This window comes from Excalfactoria chinensis, chromosome 10 (assembly GCF_039878825.1).
Source record: "Excalfactoria chinensis isolate bCotChi1 chromosome 10, bCotChi1.hap2, whole genome shotgun sequence".
Lineage (NCBI taxonomy): Eukaryota > Metazoa > Chordata > Aves > Galliformes > Phasianidae > Excalfactoria > Excalfactoria chinensis.
The window spans coordinates 3,299,601-3,322,925 of record NC_092834.1 but is presented as its reverse complement, the minus strand read 5'-3'; the positions used below and the strand labels follow the sequence as shown (position 1 = coordinate 3,322,925).

The 23,325-nt window shown below is 38.3% G+C and overlaps 1 protein-coding gene across 5 annotated transcripts in view; it reads left to right on the top strand.

Moving 5' to 3' along the window:
- The first annotated feature begins 7,127 nt into the window (after positions 1-7,127).
- LRRC28 (leucine rich repeat containing 28) overlaps positions 7,128-23,325 on the top strand; it is a 50,157-nt gene continuing 33,959 nt past the window's right edge. Inside the window, exons 1-6 of one of the 5 annotated variants that reach the window (XM_072345843.1) lie at positions 7,185-7,226; positions 7,848-7,973; positions 9,275-9,503; positions 12,398-12,438; positions 14,973-15,010; positions 15,730-15,867. In XM_072345843.1, the coding sequence (XP_072201944.1) occupies positions 9,336-9,503; positions 12,398-12,438; positions 14,973-15,010; positions 15,730-15,867 (385 nt within the window). In that variant the 5' untranslated portion in view covers positions 7,185-7,226; positions 7,848-7,973; positions 9,275-9,335. The other 4 variants (XM_072345841.1, XM_072345842.1, XM_072345844.1 and 1 more) reach the window with 4 other exon arrangements.

Genomic DNA, 23,325 nt, shown 5'->3' with positions numbered 1-23,325 from the left:
CCTTCCTGTCTCTGGTCATTTGAAATAGCCTTTTAAAATATGCATGAAACTACTAGCAGCACTTTTATGATCCAATGAAATACGAAGCAGATATTCTGTAGAAGTATTTTCCCTGTGCACTTCATTTAACTGATCAGCTTGAACCAGATCACCAAAAAGATCCTGCCCTGTTCTAGTTTTGTATTAGTAAAAGCATGAAGAAATATTGCCTCACCTAGCTCACGTATCAACGAGAAGCTTAACAGAAAGGGAAAACAGCAAATTCCTCCTTACTTACATAACTGAGTTGCTGCTGAAAACTTTAAATCAGCAAGATGAATTGCACTGAAAATTCTTAGTGTATTACGGACCTTCTAAATCTGCCAGATCCAAAATTACTTTTAAACTAATACTGAAATTGTGCAAGAGTATTCTTCTCTCAGTTCAAGAGTGATCTTCCAGCAAGGACTGGAAATGTTTGCTGTAGTGCTCTGACAGACAGTGCTTCAGGCTGGAAATTCTGTCCCTCAGGGCATAACTTCCTTCTGGAAAAGGAAAATTCCCCCTATGTCCTGTACCTTTTGTGTTTTTTGAGCTCTGCCACCAGGTGTAGAACAGATTCAAACACTTCAGAACAGCAGCTGAGGTCAGAACACTGAGTTTCATCTAAGCACTTGTGCTGCATTGCTTTTATGTACTAAACTTTGCCCCTTTCTCTTTTTTCTCTTATATTTCAATTTGCTGCTTTGCACTGATCCTTGACTTTGTCTTTCTGAGAGGAAAAATATTGTCAGTAGTTACTTCATGTCCTTTCAGTATGGTCCTTTTCCTAAGGAGCAGAAGGAAAACGTTTGGAGATTTTTCAAACACAAGGGATTCACCATGCACCCTGCATTGCTTTGAAAAGCCACGTAGTAAAGAGGACTGGGAGGGAACACGTGCAAATGGAAGAAAAATATTTGTGTCACTGACACAGCTTTCTCTACAGCTGAGATGGCGAAATCTTTGAGAGCTGACCCCCGCTTCAGGAAAACAAAACTTACCCTGTCATCAACCCATACAAATGTGATGTATGCTGTTAAATGCTGGCATACTAAACTACATAAATCTTTCATGGAAGTGTCCCTCTCCACTTCATAATATCACAGCAGCCTATCAATTTCCTCGCTTTCCATATTTGTTGAAGAGTGTATTATGACTATGCAGACTGATTTTTGAAAACAAGGTAGAGGCCAAACAGTGCTGCATTTACCATTGCACTGGTACACTGACAGGCATGTATTCTCCAGCATCTGTGAGTGCTTTGTATGGAGTTGTCTAGCTGGCTCCCATTTTCTAAAGAAACAAATATATGCTGTGCTTCTTTTGTAAACTGTACTGTTTTGGCTGCTGTAATTTGTATCTGCGGATGATTGTTAGACAAGTGCAACCACTCGCTAAAGGATAATGGTTCTAAGGACACCAATGTGTATTTATGAAACTTGAACTCACTGAGTATGACTTCAGTTCTAAAAGCACTGCGTCACTAAAAGGGTTTAATAGATCTAATTACTTCACTGTCACAGAATTATGGGCTATTAATTCCTAGAAGAGAGTGAGGGGCACATGACCCTTTTTCCTATGACATTGGTAAAAATGAAAAATAGTTTCAGTGTGAAGGTTTATTCTCAGTTGCAGTTAATGTGCATCTTCATTTCTGATTCCGAGTGGAGACAAACTAGCTCTTTTTGTCATACAGAACATTTAAAGCTGTTATGAACATGATTCAGAACAGTTCCCTAGGAGCGGAGCGAGATGCAATGCCATATTCTCCAAAACACTTCTTATGCCAAGGAAAATTGAAGTTAGTACCTGGTATTCTGCCACAGTTTTATAGTCTGGAAAGATCTTTATCAAAGTTACGTTGCAAATGGTACAAAACCAGGGAGGAGATAAAAAGAACACATATGTTTTTTAAGCACCACTCACTGCCAAACTGTTACTAACCACTATCTTAGTCCCCCCCTGAGCCCACTTACACATTGTCTGGATTTTCTGCTACCTGCTTTAGCTCATTTTTTAACTGCTGGACTTCTCACTAATGAAATGCTCAGGGATTCACACTGAATATTTCTAAGAAGATGCAAATGCCACAACAATAACAAATATGCATTTTCTTTGACTTTTCTGGCTTGCTTTTGAACACTAAAAAATCTGCACTAAACAGAATGCAGTCTTGCGTGCCTCCCCAACATGCAGAACACCCAGACATACGTTCAGCTACTCCCAGTGTGCTCAATAAAAGGATAGGTCAGACCCCAGCTGTAACCAAAGGGAGAGCTCACACAGAAAGGAGAAAGCCTCTAAGCTCTCTGCAAGCAAATCTCCCACTGGGCTCAGGAACAGATTTCTATATCTGACTTCAATATAACAGGTTCCACAGTATGCCTACATAAATCAAAGAGCAGTGTATACACCACACTTCCCCCCTTCACTATTTATAATCACTGGGAATGAAAAATAGCACACCACCTGCCTCATTTCTATCATAATGTAACAGGTCACAGAGTTAACACCCTCCTGATACAAATGGCAGAATAAAATCACAAAACAATCACTCTTACACAGTCAAGATATTTGGCACCTCACTTGGAACTTTTTCATAAGGAATACAAGCATCTCATAAACACACAGAAACGTGATTTCAAGTATGTGTATGATATGTAATAAAAAACACCAAACCAACAAATGCAGCACACTTGCATTTGAATCTTGGATGCACTAAAATTACAGACCTGCAAACAAGGACATAAGGATTCAATATTTTAGCCAAATTGAAGTAAATCCTTAGGAACAATGGATCTTTCCTGAACATATGGAGTCTGTCTTCAAAGTATATCTTTGTTATGACACACTGAGAAGCATGGGACTTCTCCTCCAGAAAAAGTGAATGGCTAAGAGGAGAAAGAAAACGATGCTAGCTAGAAATAGTTATATCAGATTGGAGAACTGGAGTGAGTCTGACAACTGGAAGTAGAACAGCTTCAGAATAACCTTAAAGCCATTTATTTCAGGTGAATGAACAACAGTGTTTGCTAGGATTAGATCCAGTGTATCATTAAGAATACTCCAGAAACAAAGTGCAAACTCAGCAAATGTGTAGGCTGTACTCAGGGCAAGTGCAATGAAAGCAAAGGGAGAGCCTTCCTCGGGCCTGGAAGAACACAGAAATAACCACCACACCACCTCAATGACAGCAGAGGGCAGCAGTAAAAATAACAATTACTATTGAGGTTATATAAAAGTAGACCAAAGAACATTTTGTACCATTTGCAGCCTGAAACTAATGAACAACCACAGGTTGCCTAAATTTGTTGCTACTTTTCTGGTTTAACGTCAAGCAATCTGTCAAGTTCAAGAAGTTTCATAAAGTGAAATCCAAAATATAAAGAAAATTTTATTCATTAACACACTTGTCATATACAGGGATATGGGTGAAAAACAATACTTGCTTAGTTGAAATTAAGTAGGTTGTCTTGTCAACAAATGTAGCATAAAATATTGCTGTATCAATTACTTGCACTGTTAGTAGTCATTAAAGGTCTAACGATGTAATACACAGTAGAGAGCTGGCTCACTTGTTACCTTTGTGGTGATCCTATAGAGATTTCCTAAGGGAGCAGAGGCAGAAACATTCATTCTGCCTATTGTTTTACCTGCTCAGCGCATTAATAGAGGAATTTGGTTCCTGGGGCTTCTTTTTCCAGTTGAGATGAATTATATCAGTGGGAATTCAGAACTGAACAGAGCCTGCACTATCAGAGCCAAAATCTACTGCTCACGTATTCTGTGTTAAGGTTGTTTCAAACTGTGAGTACTTTCCACTACTTTCTATGGAGTCTATTCCACAACACGACAATGTAGTTATCAGGAGTTTTTCCTCAACTAATGAATGCAGCCCAAATTGGAATTAGGCAGTTTTAATATAATATTCAATTGTCAGAAAAGCTGATTTGAACCACAGCAGAAAACACAACGTGAATTTCTTTCAGATTTCTTTCAAATTTCGGCATTGTGTTGTTTCCGTCAGCATTACTGCCACACTGAGACAAGTCAACGTGAAGAAGGAGCCAGATCGACTTTAACAGATACAAGAACGAATGAACTGCGAGAAAAAAGAAACAACAAAAACACAACGGTCTTCAACTACAGACGCGCAGCAAATACTGCCATGCTGGCACTCGGCATGCAGGAGCTCCCTCTGCCTTCCAGATTTTGGTACTGTTGCAGAAGGCAGAGTTTAAGCTAAGGATTTAGGGATGGATTTGAAGTTAGCTGTACTGTAATGAGTTACAGTAATTGTTCTCCACTCGAATCAAACAATTTTGATACTACATAAAAATTAACTTGAAATTATTAAAGATGTGCTACAAAGAGCCAGGGCTTCCTGGAGAGCAGCTTACTTCTGTGTCAGTAAATCCAGAACATTTTGGCGAGTTTTCCTCTTCATGGTATCACTAATGAATCAGTGAACGCATACCTGATGCTCCCCAAAATAACAAACCCATGAATCAAGCAAAGCAAACAATCAAAAATGTTGAAAATATCCTAACTTCTGAATAGTTTTCCACTGTTTGTGTGAGAGCTGCATATATTGAAAAAGCATTATGTGAAACATTGTACAGAGAAAACGAGATTAAGTCGAGTTATCAGGTATGAAACAATGGAATAAGAAAATGTAAACTGAAAAAGTAATAGTAGTGCCAATAGCACATATTGTCTCTCTAGTAAAGTGGGAAAGTAAGTTTATTAATGGCTCCGTTTGTGTATCTGATGATGATACGAGGCTGTCAAACTCCCCTTAGAAGAAAAATATAAGTCATTGCTTTTCACAGATGAGGGAAGAAGCCACCTGCAATGCCCGCCATTTCACTAGACAATTTCAAATACCCTGAGCTAGGAAAATATGTGTTAAACAGCTGCTTCTTCCATTGGACTACGAAAAAGGAGTTATCAGGCTGTGAGATCTTGCAAATGTTACCACACAGTCCACTGGTTCATTTCTGCTTTTTGCATTTGTGAATGCTGTAAGTTAACATTCTATTACACACCAGCTCTTCTTCAAGCAAAACCTGAAGAAGAATGTATCTGTTGAGCACCGGGTTAATCTGTTGATAACTTGGCCTAGAAGTTTCTTCCAACCACAAAACCTCCCTGTACCAGGTGTAGCTCAACAAGCCTTATGTTTTGTAATGGGCAAAGGGTAAAAGACTTGCTAATTGTACAACACCACCCTTTCCTTATTACAAATCAGTCACAGTAAAGTTTCCTGCTGTTAAAAATCACCCTTGTTAGATTGCTGAGTGAATGTTTTGATTTTTTTTTTCCTAAATATGCAAAGTCTACTTTAATGTAAACAATATAAGTCACAATATCAGGTAGAATCATCATTAGGAAGGCTTATTGGAATGCTCAGAACTCAGGTTCAAAGGCTTAATAAGAAGTTTTAGACCTCGTAATTCTGCAGAATAGAAAGCTAGAAATCTTATTACAAAAAGCCTCAAAAAAATCTTTTCTTCACTTACTACCTGTCATGGCACAATAAAGGAAAATGGTTGCATAAAACTTTACCACATACAAATATATCCAATTGCAGCTTACCAAAGTTGTTTGTCTCAGGTACCAACCTTGTGTAAAACATTTGATATTAAAGAATCGCCCATTTTTATGCACATTTTATAGGTTTGGTGCAAAGGAGGCCACCAGTGGAGCTGTACCCATTTGCTCCAGTTACTGTATTTGTTTCAGTTATGAACTGAAGACATTGGCAACAGCAAAATGTCTACACAGATCTACAAAGCTGTTGCATTTCAACACTGGCTTTAGTATTTTCTCCATGTAGACGCTGATGAGATCAGTCATCCTGAGCAAGATGTCAATTTCAAGACCCTTAGTTACCTGCTCCCATAAGCACAAAATTAAGAATCACACCACAGTTAAGAAAGAATAACCTGGTACTTAGCAAAGGGTTTCCCACTAGTCCCCCTGGTTGGATGGGAATGACTTGGCAACAATGAGGCAAGCATTCTCCTTCATGGAAGATCAGATTCCAGCACTCCCTGTTCTGCTCATCGTTTTTAGCCTTGTGACTACACAGAAAAGACTTGACACCTGTGCTGTTCAGGATCAGAACTACAGAGATCAGCTTGCAGATCTGAGACAGTAGTGCTTTTAATAACCACTGCACAGAAGTGCTGGTGGTATAAATGCAGGTCACTCAAGTGCTATTGAACAGAGTGGGAAATATATATGTATATACACATATGTATGCAGAATAATATGATAAAAATGGAGAATGTTCAATTTTGCAGGACTTTTTTTTTTTTTTTTTTTTAAATTTCAAGTTATGTCAACAAAATTCAACATATTTACCTGAAAATACCCAGTGATGCTAAATAGACTGAATGTGAGGGGATCTGTTGCCATTAACCTCCACAACCTCTCTGTGCAAACTGTGCCAGTAATCCATCAACCGTGTATGTAAAGAAGTGCTTTGTGACTCCCCTGTTTCACCTGACCACCGACCATAGGAAATGATGGCCGTGATGGCGGACCGGGGTTGCAGGGCGGCTGCCCAAAGAGCTCCAGTCTGTTGTCAGCAGAGAAAAAGTACTATTTTCTGCAACAAAATTCAGCTCAGAAAACGTTCTTTGGTTACCACAACTTTTACCTGCAAGTGATTTTCTCCTTCCAAAGCTGTTGAGCCGCGTTAACTGAAGTGTGAGCAACAGCTCGTGGAGGCAGCAGCAGCAAACCTTGGCTCATCCTGCCAGCAGCCTAAGAGTTAATCCTTAGTCTAGTGGGAGCAGTTAACTGAAGGGCACCTCCTGATTCAGGATCACGCACGGGGCGCTGTGTAAATGTGCAATATAACAAGCCGAGCTCCCTCGCTGCCCCGAACAGCACAAGAACGCAAACGATCTTCCCGGGCCCGCCCCTCACGGGCTCCCGGCAGGAGGCGGGCAAAGCTCTGAGGTGAGGCGGCTGCTGAAGGAGCGCGCGGTCGTGAGAGGGCGCAGCTCGTGATTGGCTGCTCGGCAGCGAAGAGCTTCACGATTGGCTGGTAGGCTTGCGCGCGGGGGCAGTGTTGTGTTTGGGCGGGAAGGCGGGGCTGCGACCGCGTGGAGTCTCGCGAGATCCGCCCGCTCCGCCCCCCGTGTTTGGAGGCGGAGGTGGCGCCGTGCGGAGCTGGGCGCCGCGGCGGTCCGGTGAGTGTTGTCGTTGTGTGGCGGAGCGTGTCGGGCTGTGGAAGGGGAGTATCTCCTCTGCCTGCCGCCGTGTGAGTGCGAGGCTTTCCCGTTCCGAGGTCCCTTTCTCTCTGCCCCTCGCCGGGCCGTTCCTCAGCCCCCACAGGCCTTCGCGGCGCTCCCCTCACGCGCTCCGGCGGCGGGCCGCTTCCCTCGGTCAGTCGCAGCCGCGAGCGAGGCGGCTCGAGCAGCTTTACCTCAGAAGTTGTGCGCGTTTCTGTCTTTTCCATGCTGTGTGAAGCAGCAGGAATTCAGCCCTCACAGGAGCCCCACCGGCGGCTCCTCACCGTGCTCCTCTTTTCCTCAGCGGCTGCGGGGTGCTCGTTCTTGTTGGCGGTTCTTGTTGGCTGAGAGCAGGAGGTTTGGTCGATAGGGTGAGTGGGACGGTCTGCCTTTGAGGGAAGGACTGAACTTCGTGTCTCTGGGCTGCGCCTTGGGGTCTGTGTATCCCCGTGTGCCGCGGTCTGCTTGGTTCGTGGAGTGCAGCTGTGAGGAGCAGCCTGCAAGTGCAGAGCTTCAGAACGTCTGTGGAAAAGTCGGAAAGCTGTTGGACGCTTATGTATCTGTTTTCTGCTCTCATAGGCTTTTCATGTAAAGAACTCAAAGCTGAGAGCTGTGCTGTCGAAGGGGGAAGAAAAAACACTGGAATTGCTTCACTTGTCATCAGGGGAAGATGAGCTTTCCTTTTCCATCTCTTGTGTAGTAGCAGTTAGTACCCAAATATTTATGGAATATGGGCACTACAAGTCCTGTTTTTTTCTTTGAATTATTTTAACGCTGATCATCGGTGTGGAATTTGTATTGGTTTAACTTTCTCTGTTTGCTGAGCTAAGGGAGCTTTAGAATGCTGGTACCACAGACTTGCAGTGACTGTACTCTGTCTCCTCAAGGCAGCTGATGCAGGTACCTTTTTCTTACAGTGATGTTTCTTCTCCTATGTAAACTCTAATTGTAAAGAGTTATACTAGTACTGTCCAATCCCATGGAGGTGTTTCTTAACACGATAATCATTTGCTTACAAAATTGATCTTAGCATTTCTTGAATTGTGTATAAGGTAAGACTGGAGAGGGTGTGCAGGATGTTACATCCAAGTTGTGATTAGTAGTACCTATGGCACTTGGAAATAAATGCTGCATTCTTCCAGAAGGGCACAGGTCATTTCTAAGAGCTGCTTGTCTGCAAATCAGTAGAATCATTGCAACTAATGTAATGGTTTGGTCTACACATATGGTCCAGTTCTCCATCCTCAGCCGAGTTTCACTCACAAAAGATTGCCTCAGATGATAGTTCAGTACTTTCACTTCCTGCACTAGGTAAGAAGAGAAATCCTTCCATCAGTAAAGAAATAAACTAACAGTCCAAATGTTATTGGTGGAAAGCAGTTGTGATTCCTTTTCCTTTTCCTGAATGGAGATGAGCTTATACACGTAAGGCTATAGCAAGCTTTTAACTTTACTTTTATAAATATTCTGAATATATTATATTCTGAGTTTTGAGACAGCTTAAAGGAGGCGGCATTTTTATTATCCAGATTTATTCAACGTAATGACAACTAGAATCTTGTTTGTACCTTCAAGATAAGCTAAATAAAGCCTGGTTTCACATGCGGATAAATTAAAAATTAATCATCATGCTTCAGTTTTCTGGCTTTGAAGTCATCGGTAAAGCTGGATACTTCGTTTCTGTTTTTTAGGCCTGCTGCAAGTCTGCTGTCACAGCTATGGCTGATGCTGCAAAACTTCAAGTTTCTCTTGCATTAATTATCCTCTTTTCAGATGGTCTTATTTGCTTTCCATCCTAATGCCTCATACAAATGATAATGTTTCCTCATAATTTTATTTGGGAAGACTTAACAGACTTTTATAGCCTGTTGTCACAATGGCTGAGTACTTTATGTATTGAATGGAATGGCTGTTTTGATAGTTACAGATATCTAATAGTCTGACTTGGCAAAAGATTTCATGGCATAACACTTGATACTGTCTTGTTCTCTCTTCTTGTCTCCTAGAAATGGGCCTGATTTTAGAAGATGCAGTGCACTAGATGTGGTGTTTGGAACAGAATTAGTCATGGCATCAGAACTATGTAAAACAATCTCTGAGGCAAAGCTGGAAAAGCACAAGAATTTGTTCCTAAATTACAGAAATCTCCATCATTTTCCTTTGGAGTTACTGAAAGATGAGGGGCTGCAGTACTTGGAGAGACTTTATATGAAAAGAAATTCTCTGACCACATTGGTACGACAACTTTCTTGTGATGTTTACTGTCTGATTTTGAAAGAGGAAAGATGATTTTAAAAATGTTTTAGCAAATTTGATCCTGAATCATGTGATCCCTTGTGAAGTACATGCAACATGTGTGGTTGTATTATGTTCTAACTTGGATGGATAAGGTAGAGTATAATAAAGGAAAGCATATGCAGTTTGTGTATATGCTCTCGAAGCTCTGAAGATCCAATGTTGTTTTTATTGGACTGTGTTGCATGCTTTTATTTTTAACTTGTAAATCTTGCTCAAAATGTCAGTGGTCACATCTTTCTATTGTTAGGAGATGCTGTGCTGTCTAGTCCAGCTCCATTAGATTCAACAGCTTTGAGCTTTGTGTGTATCTTATTGTAAAGGCAATGCCAGTCCCAAAATCTAATTCTAAGCTTTCTGTTAAAGTTCTAGTTGAAACCTGTTTTCTGTAATCTGCCAACAGTAGGAAGAATAAACCACTAACTCAAGGGTTGAGGGGCGGTGGTTGTTTTTGACATCTCTTGCCTTAAGTAGTTTTTAAAGCTTCGCAGTGATGCGAATTCCTTAATAAAGGCTTTGTTCCACAGGGCTGGAGCTGAAAGGATTCTGGAGGTTTTATACCTTCCTGCATCTTTGAAATCAATTAAGTTTGCATGTGCTGTAGAAAGTTATTTTGGTATTTCTTGGGCAAGACTTTTTGCTTAACGATTTAATGGAATTGTGGCATTCATGGTTAAAAAGTAAAACTGCTTTAAAAATTAACCTGGAAGTCAATGATTGCTTAGTTATGTAAGACTCATGAAGGTTGCACTACTCAAAAGATGGAACTAACGTGGAGAGTTTTTGTGTACCACTTTTCTGTGTATCTATTGGTTTTATTTTTCTTAAGGTAATTATAATTGTAATTGAGTTGTGAGATAATGGAACTGAAACAACACTTAAATTTGCCTGAGCAAGATCTACATTTTTACTTTCAAACAGCATAAAATAGAGAATTAGTATTCAAAGTGACCGGGATAACTTTCTCTTAATATGACTTGGTGGAATCTTATTCAAGTGCACAACGCTACAGCTATGACTTGGGCACCCAAAATTGGATCTAACAGAGCATTTATTCAGCAGAATGCAGGTTGGAAGTTGTAGTAGACAAAAATAGGTGAAGTCAGCAGCATTTTCTCCAAAAAGGCACAAGGCTGCGTAAGGTTCAGGAAGATATATAGCACGCTTATATCCCAACCTAGTGTTGTACCTTCTGGTTAGTATTTGACTGATAACATTAGCATTTTAGTGATCCTGTTTCCCCATCTATAAAAAGAAATGAGTGTGCTTTCATGGCACTGTCAGAAGCATGATCTAGCCGTATCAAAAGGCAGTTGTTCTCAGTTTATTAATTCAGAATTTGCAATGCTGTCCTGTTGAGACGGGATCAGCAGGTTCACTTTTTCAAATATGCCCTCCGAGGATGAGGCAAACTTCCCTAAACTGGTGGCAGAAGTGATTACTCATCCATCACTGTTATTAGTTGTTGTGTCTACAACAAAGGCCACAGTCCCTGTCACTGAGTTTATTCCTCAATGGATGAACCATGAATAGTTCCTTTTAACCGTAATGTTTTTGTGGGATGTTATTTGAAGGGATCAGACTTAGACCAGTTGTTTTTTGTGGCATTCAAGAAGATAAACTGAATTTGTGATAGATATTCTAAACTGTAAAATTGTAAACTGTGGAGTTTCTCTCTTTTATCTTCGTATTTTAAGATGAAACAGGTAGAAACTGAATGTGTAATGTGGAAATGCCTGTATTTCAGATTAGTGTCCTTAATAGAATAAAGAGTTTGGGATCGAAGAGCAACTTTTTTTTTAAATATTCATTCTTAATTTTTAAGTTGAATGTTGATGTATTTAATTTGGATCTGAGCACGTTGCAGCCTTTGTATATTTTTCCCATATTAAATTTCTACTTGCTCAGCAGCCTCCCATGCTGATAAATGTACGGCAGCAAACCTTCCAGTAGGTGGCAACAGCCGATCAGCTTAGCCTGTTTCTTGAGGCTGGAGGTCAGCTGGTTCATTCATTACAGAACCATATCTGCTGCTTAGTTAAAACCAAATATGTTTTTTTTTGTGTGCTCAAATCTAGCACGTAGTGTGACTGTTGTATAAGCACATTGTGGTAACTTTTTCAGGTTTACATCTTTCTTCATAATAAATTTATAAAACCATCTTAACCTTGAACAATCTTAAGTATGATAACCACTATTTCAATCCTAGCAAGCCTGTTTTGTGCTAGACATTGTTGGTTATAAATGCCATCAGGGAATTGAATTGCAGCTATAGATCAGCAATTATGAAAATGATTGCATGTTAACATGCAAAGATGGCAATTTAGTTTGTTGGATTTGGTGTGCCTGACTTTGTGGTTATTGATTAAGGTATGCAAAATTTTTACATCTTAGTTTACTAGTATTACAAAATAATGTGTTAATATGAAGGTATCTTGCGTAGATCTTGTTCCTCTTCAAGTCTTCCCCTTCAAGTCTCAGCTTCTAGGCAGTCTCTCAGCCTCAACTAATTCATTTTAAAGCTTTCCTTTTGAAAATGTACAACATTTCATCTTTTCAGCCCCAGAAGTCCACCTACCATTTGCTTGAGGATATGTTGTTGTCATTCTGGGCTGTAGTTTAATTTTACTAATGAATTGTTCTTCCTTGAAATATCCCAGATTGCAACGGTGGAGAATGTGTGGGGGTGTGGAAGTAGGATATTGTATGCCAACATTTTGTTGCAGTTCTTCTGTGACTAGCTGCTAACATGTTTTAGTGAGCTTAGTAAAATTAGTTGGGTACACAATGTGTGTGTTTGTTTTGAAACCTAAAAATCTCTAACTCTTTTTCAGCCAGAAAACCTTGCACAGAAGCTTCCAAACCTCGTGGAATTGTGAGTTTGTGTAGGAATTCTAATATATTCTTATTGTGCTGGTCCATCTCAAAATAGTTTTGTAATGCATTGCTGTATATTGCCTGTCTTTTAAAAAGTAAGGGTTCTGTTGGAGGACAAAAAAGGTGCTTTTTCTATGTTTTCAAGTGGTGTTGTATCCAGATGTGTTCAGTGGTGTGTGTGTGTGTATATATTTAGGATTTCATATGTTGAATAACGAGAACTGTTATACAAATGTCCACACTGTTAAGGGGAAAAAAACACCTACCCCCAACTCCTGTGTAAACTGTTGTAATGCTTATATAAAGTACTTGAAGCACTGAATGTGGTGGTTGTGATAGAGCCAGAGCTCATCCCTGGCTGTGCATTGCCACTCCAGCTACAAGAGTCATAATGACTGCAGTCTTATTGGTTGTAGAAGGCGGTCTGTGCAGTGTGTCTTTTTTCTTAATCAAGACAAATAGGAGCAGGAATAGCCAAGTATGAGTATTAACAACTGGAGATAGAATAGATTATCCTGTTTAGTCCAAAGAGGGGACATCATGTGAACTGTTTTGTTTTGGCAATTAAATTGAAGTTGTCAAGCCTGAGCCAACAGTTTCCCTCACTCCCTGTTTTTTGTTGTTGTTAAGGTTACGTTGTCCTTGCTTAATAGAATTGGAGTCTGAAGGATAAGAGGGACATTCCTATATCCCACTGTAACTCATTTTTCTAAATTTTGGTTTGGTAATTGATAGACCATTAATTCTGTGTGATGAAAAGCTCCAAACAGGAGGAGGTGCATATCCGAATAGCCTACTGCATTCAGCTGCCTGATCTTGTCATCTTAATTTGGTCCTTGAGGCCACACCTTTCTGGTACACGTGACCAGTGTATAATTGAACTGTTTTGTATGTCACTGCAGTCTCCAACTTGCTTAAGTAACAGTCTTGTCTCATCATGCTGGAGTCTTAAGAGTTTGTTTATGCTGTTGAGCAGAAAAATAAATACTTCATGTACTTGGTGTTTAATGATTTGCCATGGGGCATCAGGAGATCTCTGTGCTATCTGATTATGCCTTTAGGGAAGACCTGTGTAAATTATTACTTAATATCTTACAAGCACCTATCATAAGAGTGATACCTAATTAGCAATCATGGCTGTACCACCATTATTCTGTATGTTCTAGTGGTTTACAAAGTTTTGCAGTGTGCCTGTGATTGTGTAGCTTTAATAGCACAAGGCAGTGTTTGAACAGGCAGTAAGAGCTGCTCATTGTCAGAGAAGAGACCACAAGATTTTCTTTAAAAAAAAAAAAAGTGAGTTTATTACAGACAAATTTAACTTTAATAAAAATGAAAATCAGTAGCAATTTCATTGTATGTTTTTAAGAACTTTACTGTTGTCTACTTCTGTATATATTGTGTTTATCATACTGGGAGACCTGTTGTAAATACTTACATGCCTTTTCTAATTTACCTGAGTGAAATAGTCAGAAGTATTTCTGGGAGCTGCAGCTGAAATGAGTAGAATTCTCTTGTCAAGGCTATAAATGAAGGCTTTCACAAAGCCATCAGCTATCCTTTTGTTTCCTACGTTTTTACAAAACTTCCTGCAGTTTTTAAAGAAAAATAAATGCTACATGCAGTTGAAATGTTCTTTGCTTCTATCTGCCTGAAAAAGACGAAGCTGCTACTCTGGGAATACTGTTTGAGTAGAACGGAAAACAAACTTGTCTAATATTTTTGTGTGTGCCTTTGGCAATTCAGCACTGAGTACTCAATATTCTTCACCAATGTATATCAGTATTTGAAAATTCTATTAGTGTTGTTTTCTACCAGAGCCATTAGTTCATTTGCAGCCATATTGATTTTATGCATCAAAATTAAAATATGAGAAATCCACGTTGCTGTAGGAAGTGACTGACAGTGTGGGGAGAGTTCCAGCAGGGGGTGCTGAATATTTTCAGTGAGAGAGCTGGTTTCAGTAAGTGACAATGGGCAACATTGGGTTTTTTCTTTGGAAAAATATACTCTAAAGCTGAAAAACTCAATTAAGGTGACTACATCATTTTTCTCCAGCCAGGTAAGGTGCAAGATTTATTTATTTTTCTAAAGTATAGAGAGAAATGTTTCTAATTGGTATCGCTTGTGCCAGCTTTTTTTTTTTTTTTTTCCTTGCATTCTGTGTGGGAAAACCTGATGATCAAGTATGATTGACTTTACTTATTCTGTCTGCTTCATTGTTTTTCCTTCTTGTTTTCTTCTTGTGACTCTCAGAACTGAAGCCCATTATTGTAACTGAATGTTCCAGTTGAAATAATTATATATCATTCTGTTTTATTTATAAGTTTATCATTTATTAGTCTTTAGTGAAACTTAAGTACCTGTCCATTGCCAGTTTATGTAGTGTCCACAGCTTTTTATGGTCATAAAGAGGAATGGCTTTGAGGGTGTTCTTTCAGTCTGAAATTGGATATTTTGCAAACTGATTATGTAGCAGAAGTCCTTGAGGGTAACAGGTGGTGTCCTCTGCTTTTTTTCTCCTCCCCCCAGGTACCTTCATTCAAATAACATAGTTGTTGTACCTGAAGGTAAGTAATCTACCAGCTCACAATAAGTGGCAGGAATCATAAAATATTCATTTTTCTTCTTTGAAGAGGCCTATCTTTTCCTTTATTTTCCCATAAAACATTAAAGACTTTGATACAAAGCATACCAGTATAGCTCTTAGTTGATAATATTCTTGTTTATGTTACATTAAATTCTTCTAATGAACTCTCAAATACATTTGAATGCTGTTTGCTTCAATTCTAATTGAAGAAACTGGAGTAGCTAAATGGCACTCATCTACAGAAACAAAATTCGGAGTGTCTTCTGCTCTGAGCTGGTTACAATACTCTGCTGTCTTTTGTCATGCCTTTTGAAACCTGAAATATCAGGAACTTGTATTAGTCTTCTGTGCATTAAATGTAGAGTTCTGTGTCCAACTTCAGTAAAGTACTCTAAGCTCTGTTGGATGGATGCGAAGGAATGAAAAAAAACAAATGCAGAGCAGAATCATTTGAGGAGAATCTAGAAATGGAAGTATCGCGTACATCGCTTTTCCTCCCAATCTCACTGCCAGCAATACAGTTTTTTAGATGAGCATTTTCATCAACTATGTCATTCAGTTGTCAGACTGACTTTAATACGTCAAAATCTGCTGATACTTAGGTGCAAGGTACTATGGCTTTTTATCCCCTCGTAGTCCTATTAAGATTTTAACATTACTGTTGGGTCACATTCATGTTTTAATCTGTTCTCTCGCAAGCCATTGGCTCCCTCGTTAAACTGCAGTTTCTGGACCTAAGTGATAATGCCCTTGAAATTGTGTGTCCAGAGATCGGTCGCCTGAGATCTTTACGTCATCTTCGTTTGGCTAACAACCAGCTGAAATATTTACCTGCAGGTAAGTACAAACGGAGTATTAAAACAATAGCAAAATGCATTTGATCTTCTTTGGCACTGTGATTTGTTCTAGGTTTACTCAATCTTAGAGATTACACATGGCACAACTTGAGTGTAAAGATGAGGTGGAGGTTACCGTTGCAGCGTACTGTGCCACATGAACTTAAAAAAGTAATAAGCTGTGCAGTATTGATGTGAGGTGGAGGAAAATCGTGAAAATTATTTCTGAGGAGGAAAGTATTTATGTAACAGCTGTTGCCATTGTAACAAGAAAGTCTTGAAGTTACTCAAGAAGACACAAAATGCTGATGACAAATGTCATTATGATAAAATATTTCTTTGGATTTAACTGAGTATAAAATATTCCGGTCCTCCTCCTATTTTTTTAGCCAAACAGCCTCATACTTTTTCAGAAAAGACACGTGTCCAATAGCTTTGCCTATGGCAGTTCTACCTCAGTATGACAGTAGATAACAAATGATGGTCTTACTGGCTTATAACAAAAAAGCAAAATTTATTCCAAGTAAATGTGACACGGAGTCAGAAAAAGTTGGCCATGGGCAAATGTTGAATGATTTTTTTGTTTGTTTTCTAAGTACTTTGATAAGCAGAAGTACCCGATTTCTCTTCTTCCATCTTCAATCTATCTGTCCAGATCAGACAACAATTTTTGATTTTTTTTCACTGTTTCATTTTTTCATCTCTCTCTGGGCTATTTGCCTTTTCTGATCTGTAGGGAAGATAAAGTATAATGTCAGCATTTTAATAAACAAACTGGTGTAACTTAGTCTAACAAGTTTAGCTTTTGGCTCTAATTTGAGCTAAATTTTCAGCATGACTTTTTTAAGTCCATGTGGCTTATTTGCAAGAAATATACTGCAATTTTTCTTTGAAGTCTTGTTTGCAGAAATCTAGGTAGTCTTCTCCTTGTACTTTTCTAGGCATAATAAGCTTTGTAGAATTAGTCAAAGAATGATTATGATTAGAAAGGAAAAATAAATTGACTTTGTAAATGCTCTGGAATGAAATTAGATAAACCTGTTAAACATTATGACCTCAGGCCACTAAAATTTCCATCAATTTTAAGATTTCAAGAGAAAGCAGTGTTTTGAATGTGCTTTATGTTCCTCAAAGATAATTTACCTTATGGTGCTGTACCATGAAAGAAAGACTTGTTCAAAGAAAAAGTGACACGTTTGCTTCAAAACTTCACACATAAACTTAAAAAGGTTCCAAGAAAAGACTACTTTCAAAAGGATAATTTACATTACTGAAGAGCTGATTTCGAGTCTACCACATTTGGAGGTGGTATCAGCAGCATGTAAAAGCTTCATTTAATTTGTTCTGAAGTTTACAAAATTTTGTACTGAGCATCATCAAAAAGTGGGTTTTGGTTTGAGCGTATGAAAATTTTGCATGTTTCAAAAGAATACTACTGTTGCTAATTTTATACTGGAGAACCCATTGACGTCTTTTCATTGTTTCTGTGATAGAGTACCACCAGTGTATACCCATGTCATTACTGCTATCATTCCTAATCCTGTCTGTTCAGATGGTGTCAATGTCATCATGGCTGGATGTCACACAGCAGGAGCATTACCAGTCCAAACAAGATTTATCTTTCACTTACACTGGAGAATGTGCCCAGCTAATCTACTGCATTGAGTGTTTCTAAATGTAACGTTTCCCGAAGAGCGTTTTCAAGCACATTTTCTTAGGTTCACATTGTCAAACAGTGAAGATTTTAAGGATCACCTCTACTTAAATTTGAAAATCCCATTAATATTGAACAATTGGCAAAATAGAGCAAAGTAAAACAAGTGAAGTTAATAAAACAAAGCTATGATTTCACTGCAGTATGTTATTATACTGGGTTGCTGTTAACTGCTTTCTTCAGAGCAGGTACTGCATTGCAGCGCATTAGGGAAAGACAAACCTTGATTTTTCTTACTTTGTAAAATAAGTTACCATTTAAGATAGAGTTTAGCTTCTACAAATGCAGCTTGTGCTGAGTGTAGAAAGCTGCTCTAAGGAAATAGTTCTCAGCTAAAAGTGGTGGTCACTTGCAGAAGCAACTTCTCAAAACTGGTGATTATCATTTTACTTCAGACTTTGTCCTATGCAGATACAACACAAATGGCAGTGAACTGTTTATCCCAGCAGGGATCCAGTTAATAAAGGTTAATCGCTATTCATCATCTGTAACCAACCTGCAGTGTAATGATGTCATCATATAAAAAGCTGACTTCAGAGTTGTTGGCCTGTCGTTCCTCTTCTCTTTCCCTTCCCGGTGTCTGGTGCTCTCAGAACTCTCAACTTCTGTTGAAACCACACGAGTATTTGTAGCAACTTATTGAGGGTACCAATAAATCTTTATTATGACTGTGCAAACACTTAGATGGCAAATAGTTTCTCATAATCATGTAGTTAATGATGCTTTTCTATTGGACTTTATATTTTTAAGAATGACTCTGTTTTATGTTCTTTAATTGTGACTAAGGATTGAAGGGAAAAAAAAAAAAGAATAGCATGTGGTGTTTAATTATCTGTTTTTGATGGGATTGTTCCAGTTTTGCTATTAACACTCGTTAGTATTTTAGTGTTGCCTTACAGAAATTCAGCATAGCTTTTTAAGATATTTAAACATTTGAATCAGCACGTGAAATGAAGCCTTCATAAAGATGTTTGTTTTCAGTAGATTGTAGATGTTTTTCAGACTCTAATAAAGATTGAGCACGTGCTGCTGTTTACCTTTAGTGTAAATGGGCAGTAAGGTTTCAGTGTTTACATATTCACATAAAGTTTGTGAGAACTGGGTAACTGGAAGGCCGGTCTTCTGTTTCAGGTTTAGTCATGTCTGCCTAAGTAGGTTTGAGAAGTTGTCTTGAGAAGATGTGAGGGAGAACGATGAAAAAATATGCTGGCTGTATGAAAGGTGTAGTGTCCTAAAGAAGTCAGACCATGTTGGACTGGTAAGGGGAAAGAGGGCAGTAGTTGAAGCATGGATGTTATGTTTCTTGGAGATTAGAAAATGCTTTGTGTGCTGTACTGTTCTTGTAGTGTAAATAATAATCCTACCTTTGTGCTTAGCAAACACTGTGAAGTCGGTATCACCTGTTGATAACTTTTTGCACTTTGGCCTCTGAGCACATTGTTTTGGTGGTTGGATGCAGTTAAACAGTGTGACTTCCCTCATGCATCTTGCCAGCTTTGGAAGGAGACTAGGCTGAATTTGGTGAGAAGCAAATGGAAAAATTGTCCAGAATGAGCACATTGAAATGGAACACGAAATAGCAAGAAGAAAATGCTTCGTGAAATGCTGTTGTAGTCGTGTTTTGTATATTCTTTGGAATAATAAACGGACCTGCTTTTGTCTAATGCAGAGTCAGAGTATCTAATCTGTAGCAATTAAAAAAAATTAACTGAAAGACCCTCTCTAAGACAAGAGCTACTTAAAAGAGCTGCAAATAAGTCTAAAGAAGTGAACATGGTGAGAATTTTAGTCCTTATAAGAGTTCTGAGTGCCCTTTTCATTGAAGTGTACAGCTTTCATTTTGTTTTGCAAATGGCAAACTCGGGATCTTTTGTTGTCCTCAACAGCACGTCAGTTCTTCTAGTTGACACTGGAAAATGTAATTCTTGAACATCATACTTTCTACTGTGTAACTGTGCCACTAAAATCCTTCAGATTCCTGAGGACCATTTAGAAGTACTACTGGGAATATGTTTTGAAAAGTCTTAGTTGTAGCGTAAGTGAAAGACTGATTGTATTGTTATAGTAACTCTATTTTAAGAAATTTCTCATTTCCCAGGGAATTGATGCATCATTTTAATGTAGGATTTTAGGTAGGTCTATTTGAGTGTGTTGTCTTTAGTAAGTTTTCTGCCTCTTACTTAAAAATGACTGCTTAGACTTGATTTTACTTTAGCCTCAAAGTTTTGATGTGATGATTTTTCAACTTACATCTTGGTCTTGTAGTTACTGAATGCATGTTTGGACAGCAAATGACTGAAAAGAGGGCGGGTTATACTCAGGTGGACTAATGTTTTGTGTTTGACAAGGATTAGACTTGTACTGCGTGCTGCTTGACAAATACTTCTCCTTAGAAATGGCAAGTTGTAGCATCTTGTTCAAAGATTTAATTAAAAATGAGGTTATGTTTACTCAGCACATGTTGGAGTTAATTATAGATATACTAAAATGAAAAGCTTCATGTTTTGCCAAGTCAAGAGCAAAAGCTTAAGTAATTATACAGAGAATAGGGTATGGTTTATGATCCCAGCACATCTTTAGGCAAAATTCTCTTGAAGATGGAAAAGTGTGTGTGGATATATAGCAGCAGTTGTCTTTATATGGGCTAGACCAAGTTTCCCTTTGTGTTTGTTGTCAGAAACAGTTCTTAAATGCTCTGAGTTGATTGCATTGATCAGGCAAAATGAATAACATACAGTCGGATAATAGCAAATTGTATGTGATCTATGTGATGTTGTTTCTTTGGTCTGTGAAGCAAAAGTGCAGGTGAGTGGGATGTGTGAGCAATGATGGCAGCAGGGAGGTACAAATCTCTGCAGCGCTCAAATTCAGGTTTACCGAATACTGCCCTTTCTTTCTCATGTAACAAAAGGTGGGGCTTCCATTTCTAATTAACGTTTCTGTGTGAACCCAAAGGACAATTTATTCATATGCCTTTGGTGTTTCAGAAGTGCAAATTGCAGCGGTATTTAGGGGAGCTTAATGACATGCATACTTTTCATTTCACTTCTGTTCAAATCCTTCTTTTTAAGGCAAATTGTTTTAGAAATAGTCAGTTTAGGATCCATTATAATACATTTGTAGACTTAAAAAAAAAAAAAAAAAAAAAAAAAAAGACTTCAAAGCATTTTAGAGAGATTCTGTGAAGCTGATAAGGGGGCGTTATCATCTTCCAGGACAGAAAAGTGTTTTAACAGAAGTGATTTGCTCCAGGCCACAGCAGGAGTCAGTGTTAACCAGAAATAGAACTTGGGTGTTCCCATTCCATTTGTTGAGACCACACCTTTATGAGGTTAGTTGTGTTTAATTTTGGGGAGGACTGAGTTTTCCTACCTGTTATTAGGAAATGAATAATTATCTCTCCGTAATTAATAATTCTCCGAGTTAATAAGAAATTAATAGCGGTAAGATCAGTGAGGCTTTTATAACTGAAACACCTCGTGTTTCTGGAAGGCTGGAAGAGTTCATGAAGCAGAATTTAAAAATTATATATAACTTCTACAGTATCATTTCTGTCTTGCATAGGTAACTTCAGTTTTAACGATGAGGAGGGTTAAATCAAACGACAATTAATTTCTGCTCTGCCTATTTATAAAATAAACCTAGGAGTGTTAATTGATAAATGCAAAGCAAAACAGACTTAGCAATATACTTTGCTAACTGGGGGCGAGGGAAGCTTTGAGATGTGAAAACTGTATTCATTTTTCTCCCTTTTTTTAAAAAAGTCACTCTAAAATACAATATCTGTATTTACTATTCATACCAATATTTCACTGGTAAGGACTTCCTGAATACTCAACATAGCAATTCTGAATAGAGCTCAATATAAGGTATTTCAGTAAATCTTAATTAAGAAGTAGTGTTTACATGCCTTTCCCTACTTCTGTTTTCACAGTAGATTTCCACTGATCAGGGCTGCAGCATGCCAGCAAGACTATTCTTTTTCTGGATCTTGGCATTAAAATATGCAGTCTAACTTCATTTTTAAATGTGTTTTTCATATTTTTATTTGGAAACCTCAAGATGGGGGCTGGGGGTGAAGGTGGAGGAAAAAATAATTTGTATTTTGTAGGTCTTTTCCTGCTATCTTTCCCTTCTGCTTTTATTACAGTCTGATTAAGCAAGGTTGTGTTGACACTTTTTCAAGGTTTTTTTGTGATTGTGTCTTTAAAAGCCGAGGCACAAACTGATGCAGACTCTGTTCTTTTTTCAGAGTTGGCGTAACCTTAGTCCACTCTGCTTTCCTAATTTAGTAACATGTGTGCACGATGGGACAGGTTTGGTACGCCAGGCACCAATCCAGGAGTGTGGTGTTTTTAAGTAAATGGACTTGTGGGGATTTGAGGAAAACATAGATTAGGTTACACTGGCTTTGCACTCAGTAAGTCTGTGACTATTTAAAGGAGCACAAACTCTTAAATACAAATCCCTCAATTTTTGTCATAAGAAAATTGTTTATCCTGAAGTACATAGATGTCTTTTAAATTTAAAATGAAACAAAAGCCTGTTTTCTTTGCAGATGCAGTTTTATGCAGTAAAATGAGTCCTGCAATAAATTATTAAAAAGAGCATATATTTTACCAGTCGGCTTACTAACTGAAATTAATACTAGTTCTCCTGGTGAACAACAAAATAATTGTTCTTTACCCAAGTCAACGTGAAATGTACAAACACTTGCCTTTTACTGGATTTTTTTTTAACATCACAGTTAGCGTGGTTTTAGTAATGATGCTGTATTAGTGGAAGCACAGTGAAAATATCTGATGGTAACTTTAAGACATTCTTTGGCTTTCTAGCAGGAGAACATTTTCAAATGTTTTGATTTTTGTGTAAGCTCCTATACAGCTCTGTCCCGACAGTCTGTAAGAGTGACATTTTTTTTTCTGTAAGAAAAAATTCCCCTAGAAAATGATAGGAAAGGATTATCTCAGGAGAACTGAACAAAATGGCCTTGTGGATGGTTACTGTTATTGGACTTCATGACTTAAACAGAGGTGACCAAAGCACAGGGTGGTGTATTGTACAAGTGCTGTTCCTTAACAGATTAGCTTTCATGCATGTCCAAACACAGTGGTGCCTATTTAATTTAAGGATGTTGGTGGTGTGAGATTTTATAACAGAGTCTGCATTTCTCAAATATTTGGTTTGGTTTAAATTCTCAGGAGGACTGCGAGTACCTCTGAGTGCTTTGAATTTATGGGGAGGGAAGTGAAGACAGAAGAAAAAAAAAAGTTATATTAAATTCCTGGAAATTTTTACCAACTGAAGTTTTTCTGTATACCCTAACCTGGATAACGTGTCAGAATGAGTCATCTGTGTATACCAACCTGTTCACTATTCTCTGTTTGTCTGCTTGCTCCTTCTTAACAGCTCCTTTTTTTTTTCCCATAGTTCTATGGCACTTCCCCTCACTGAGAGTCTTTTGAAAGCCTTTTTGTTAGTATCATGCAACAATTTTTAGTACACCGTGGAAGGTTTATAACATCAGTGGATGCTGGTAGCAAAAACAGTAGTAAAAACATACAGTCAGAAAAATTCTAGGACTGTTTTCAGTTTTATGTATTCCAGTGTAGGCTTTTTTTGTTCCACCTCTTCTTCCAGATAGGCTTCTACTGGGCGTACTGGAACTGAAGTATTTCCTGTAACTGCAGCAGAGGTGAATTTAAGAGCCAAAGAATTAAAAACAAAGAAACAAACCCAAAATGA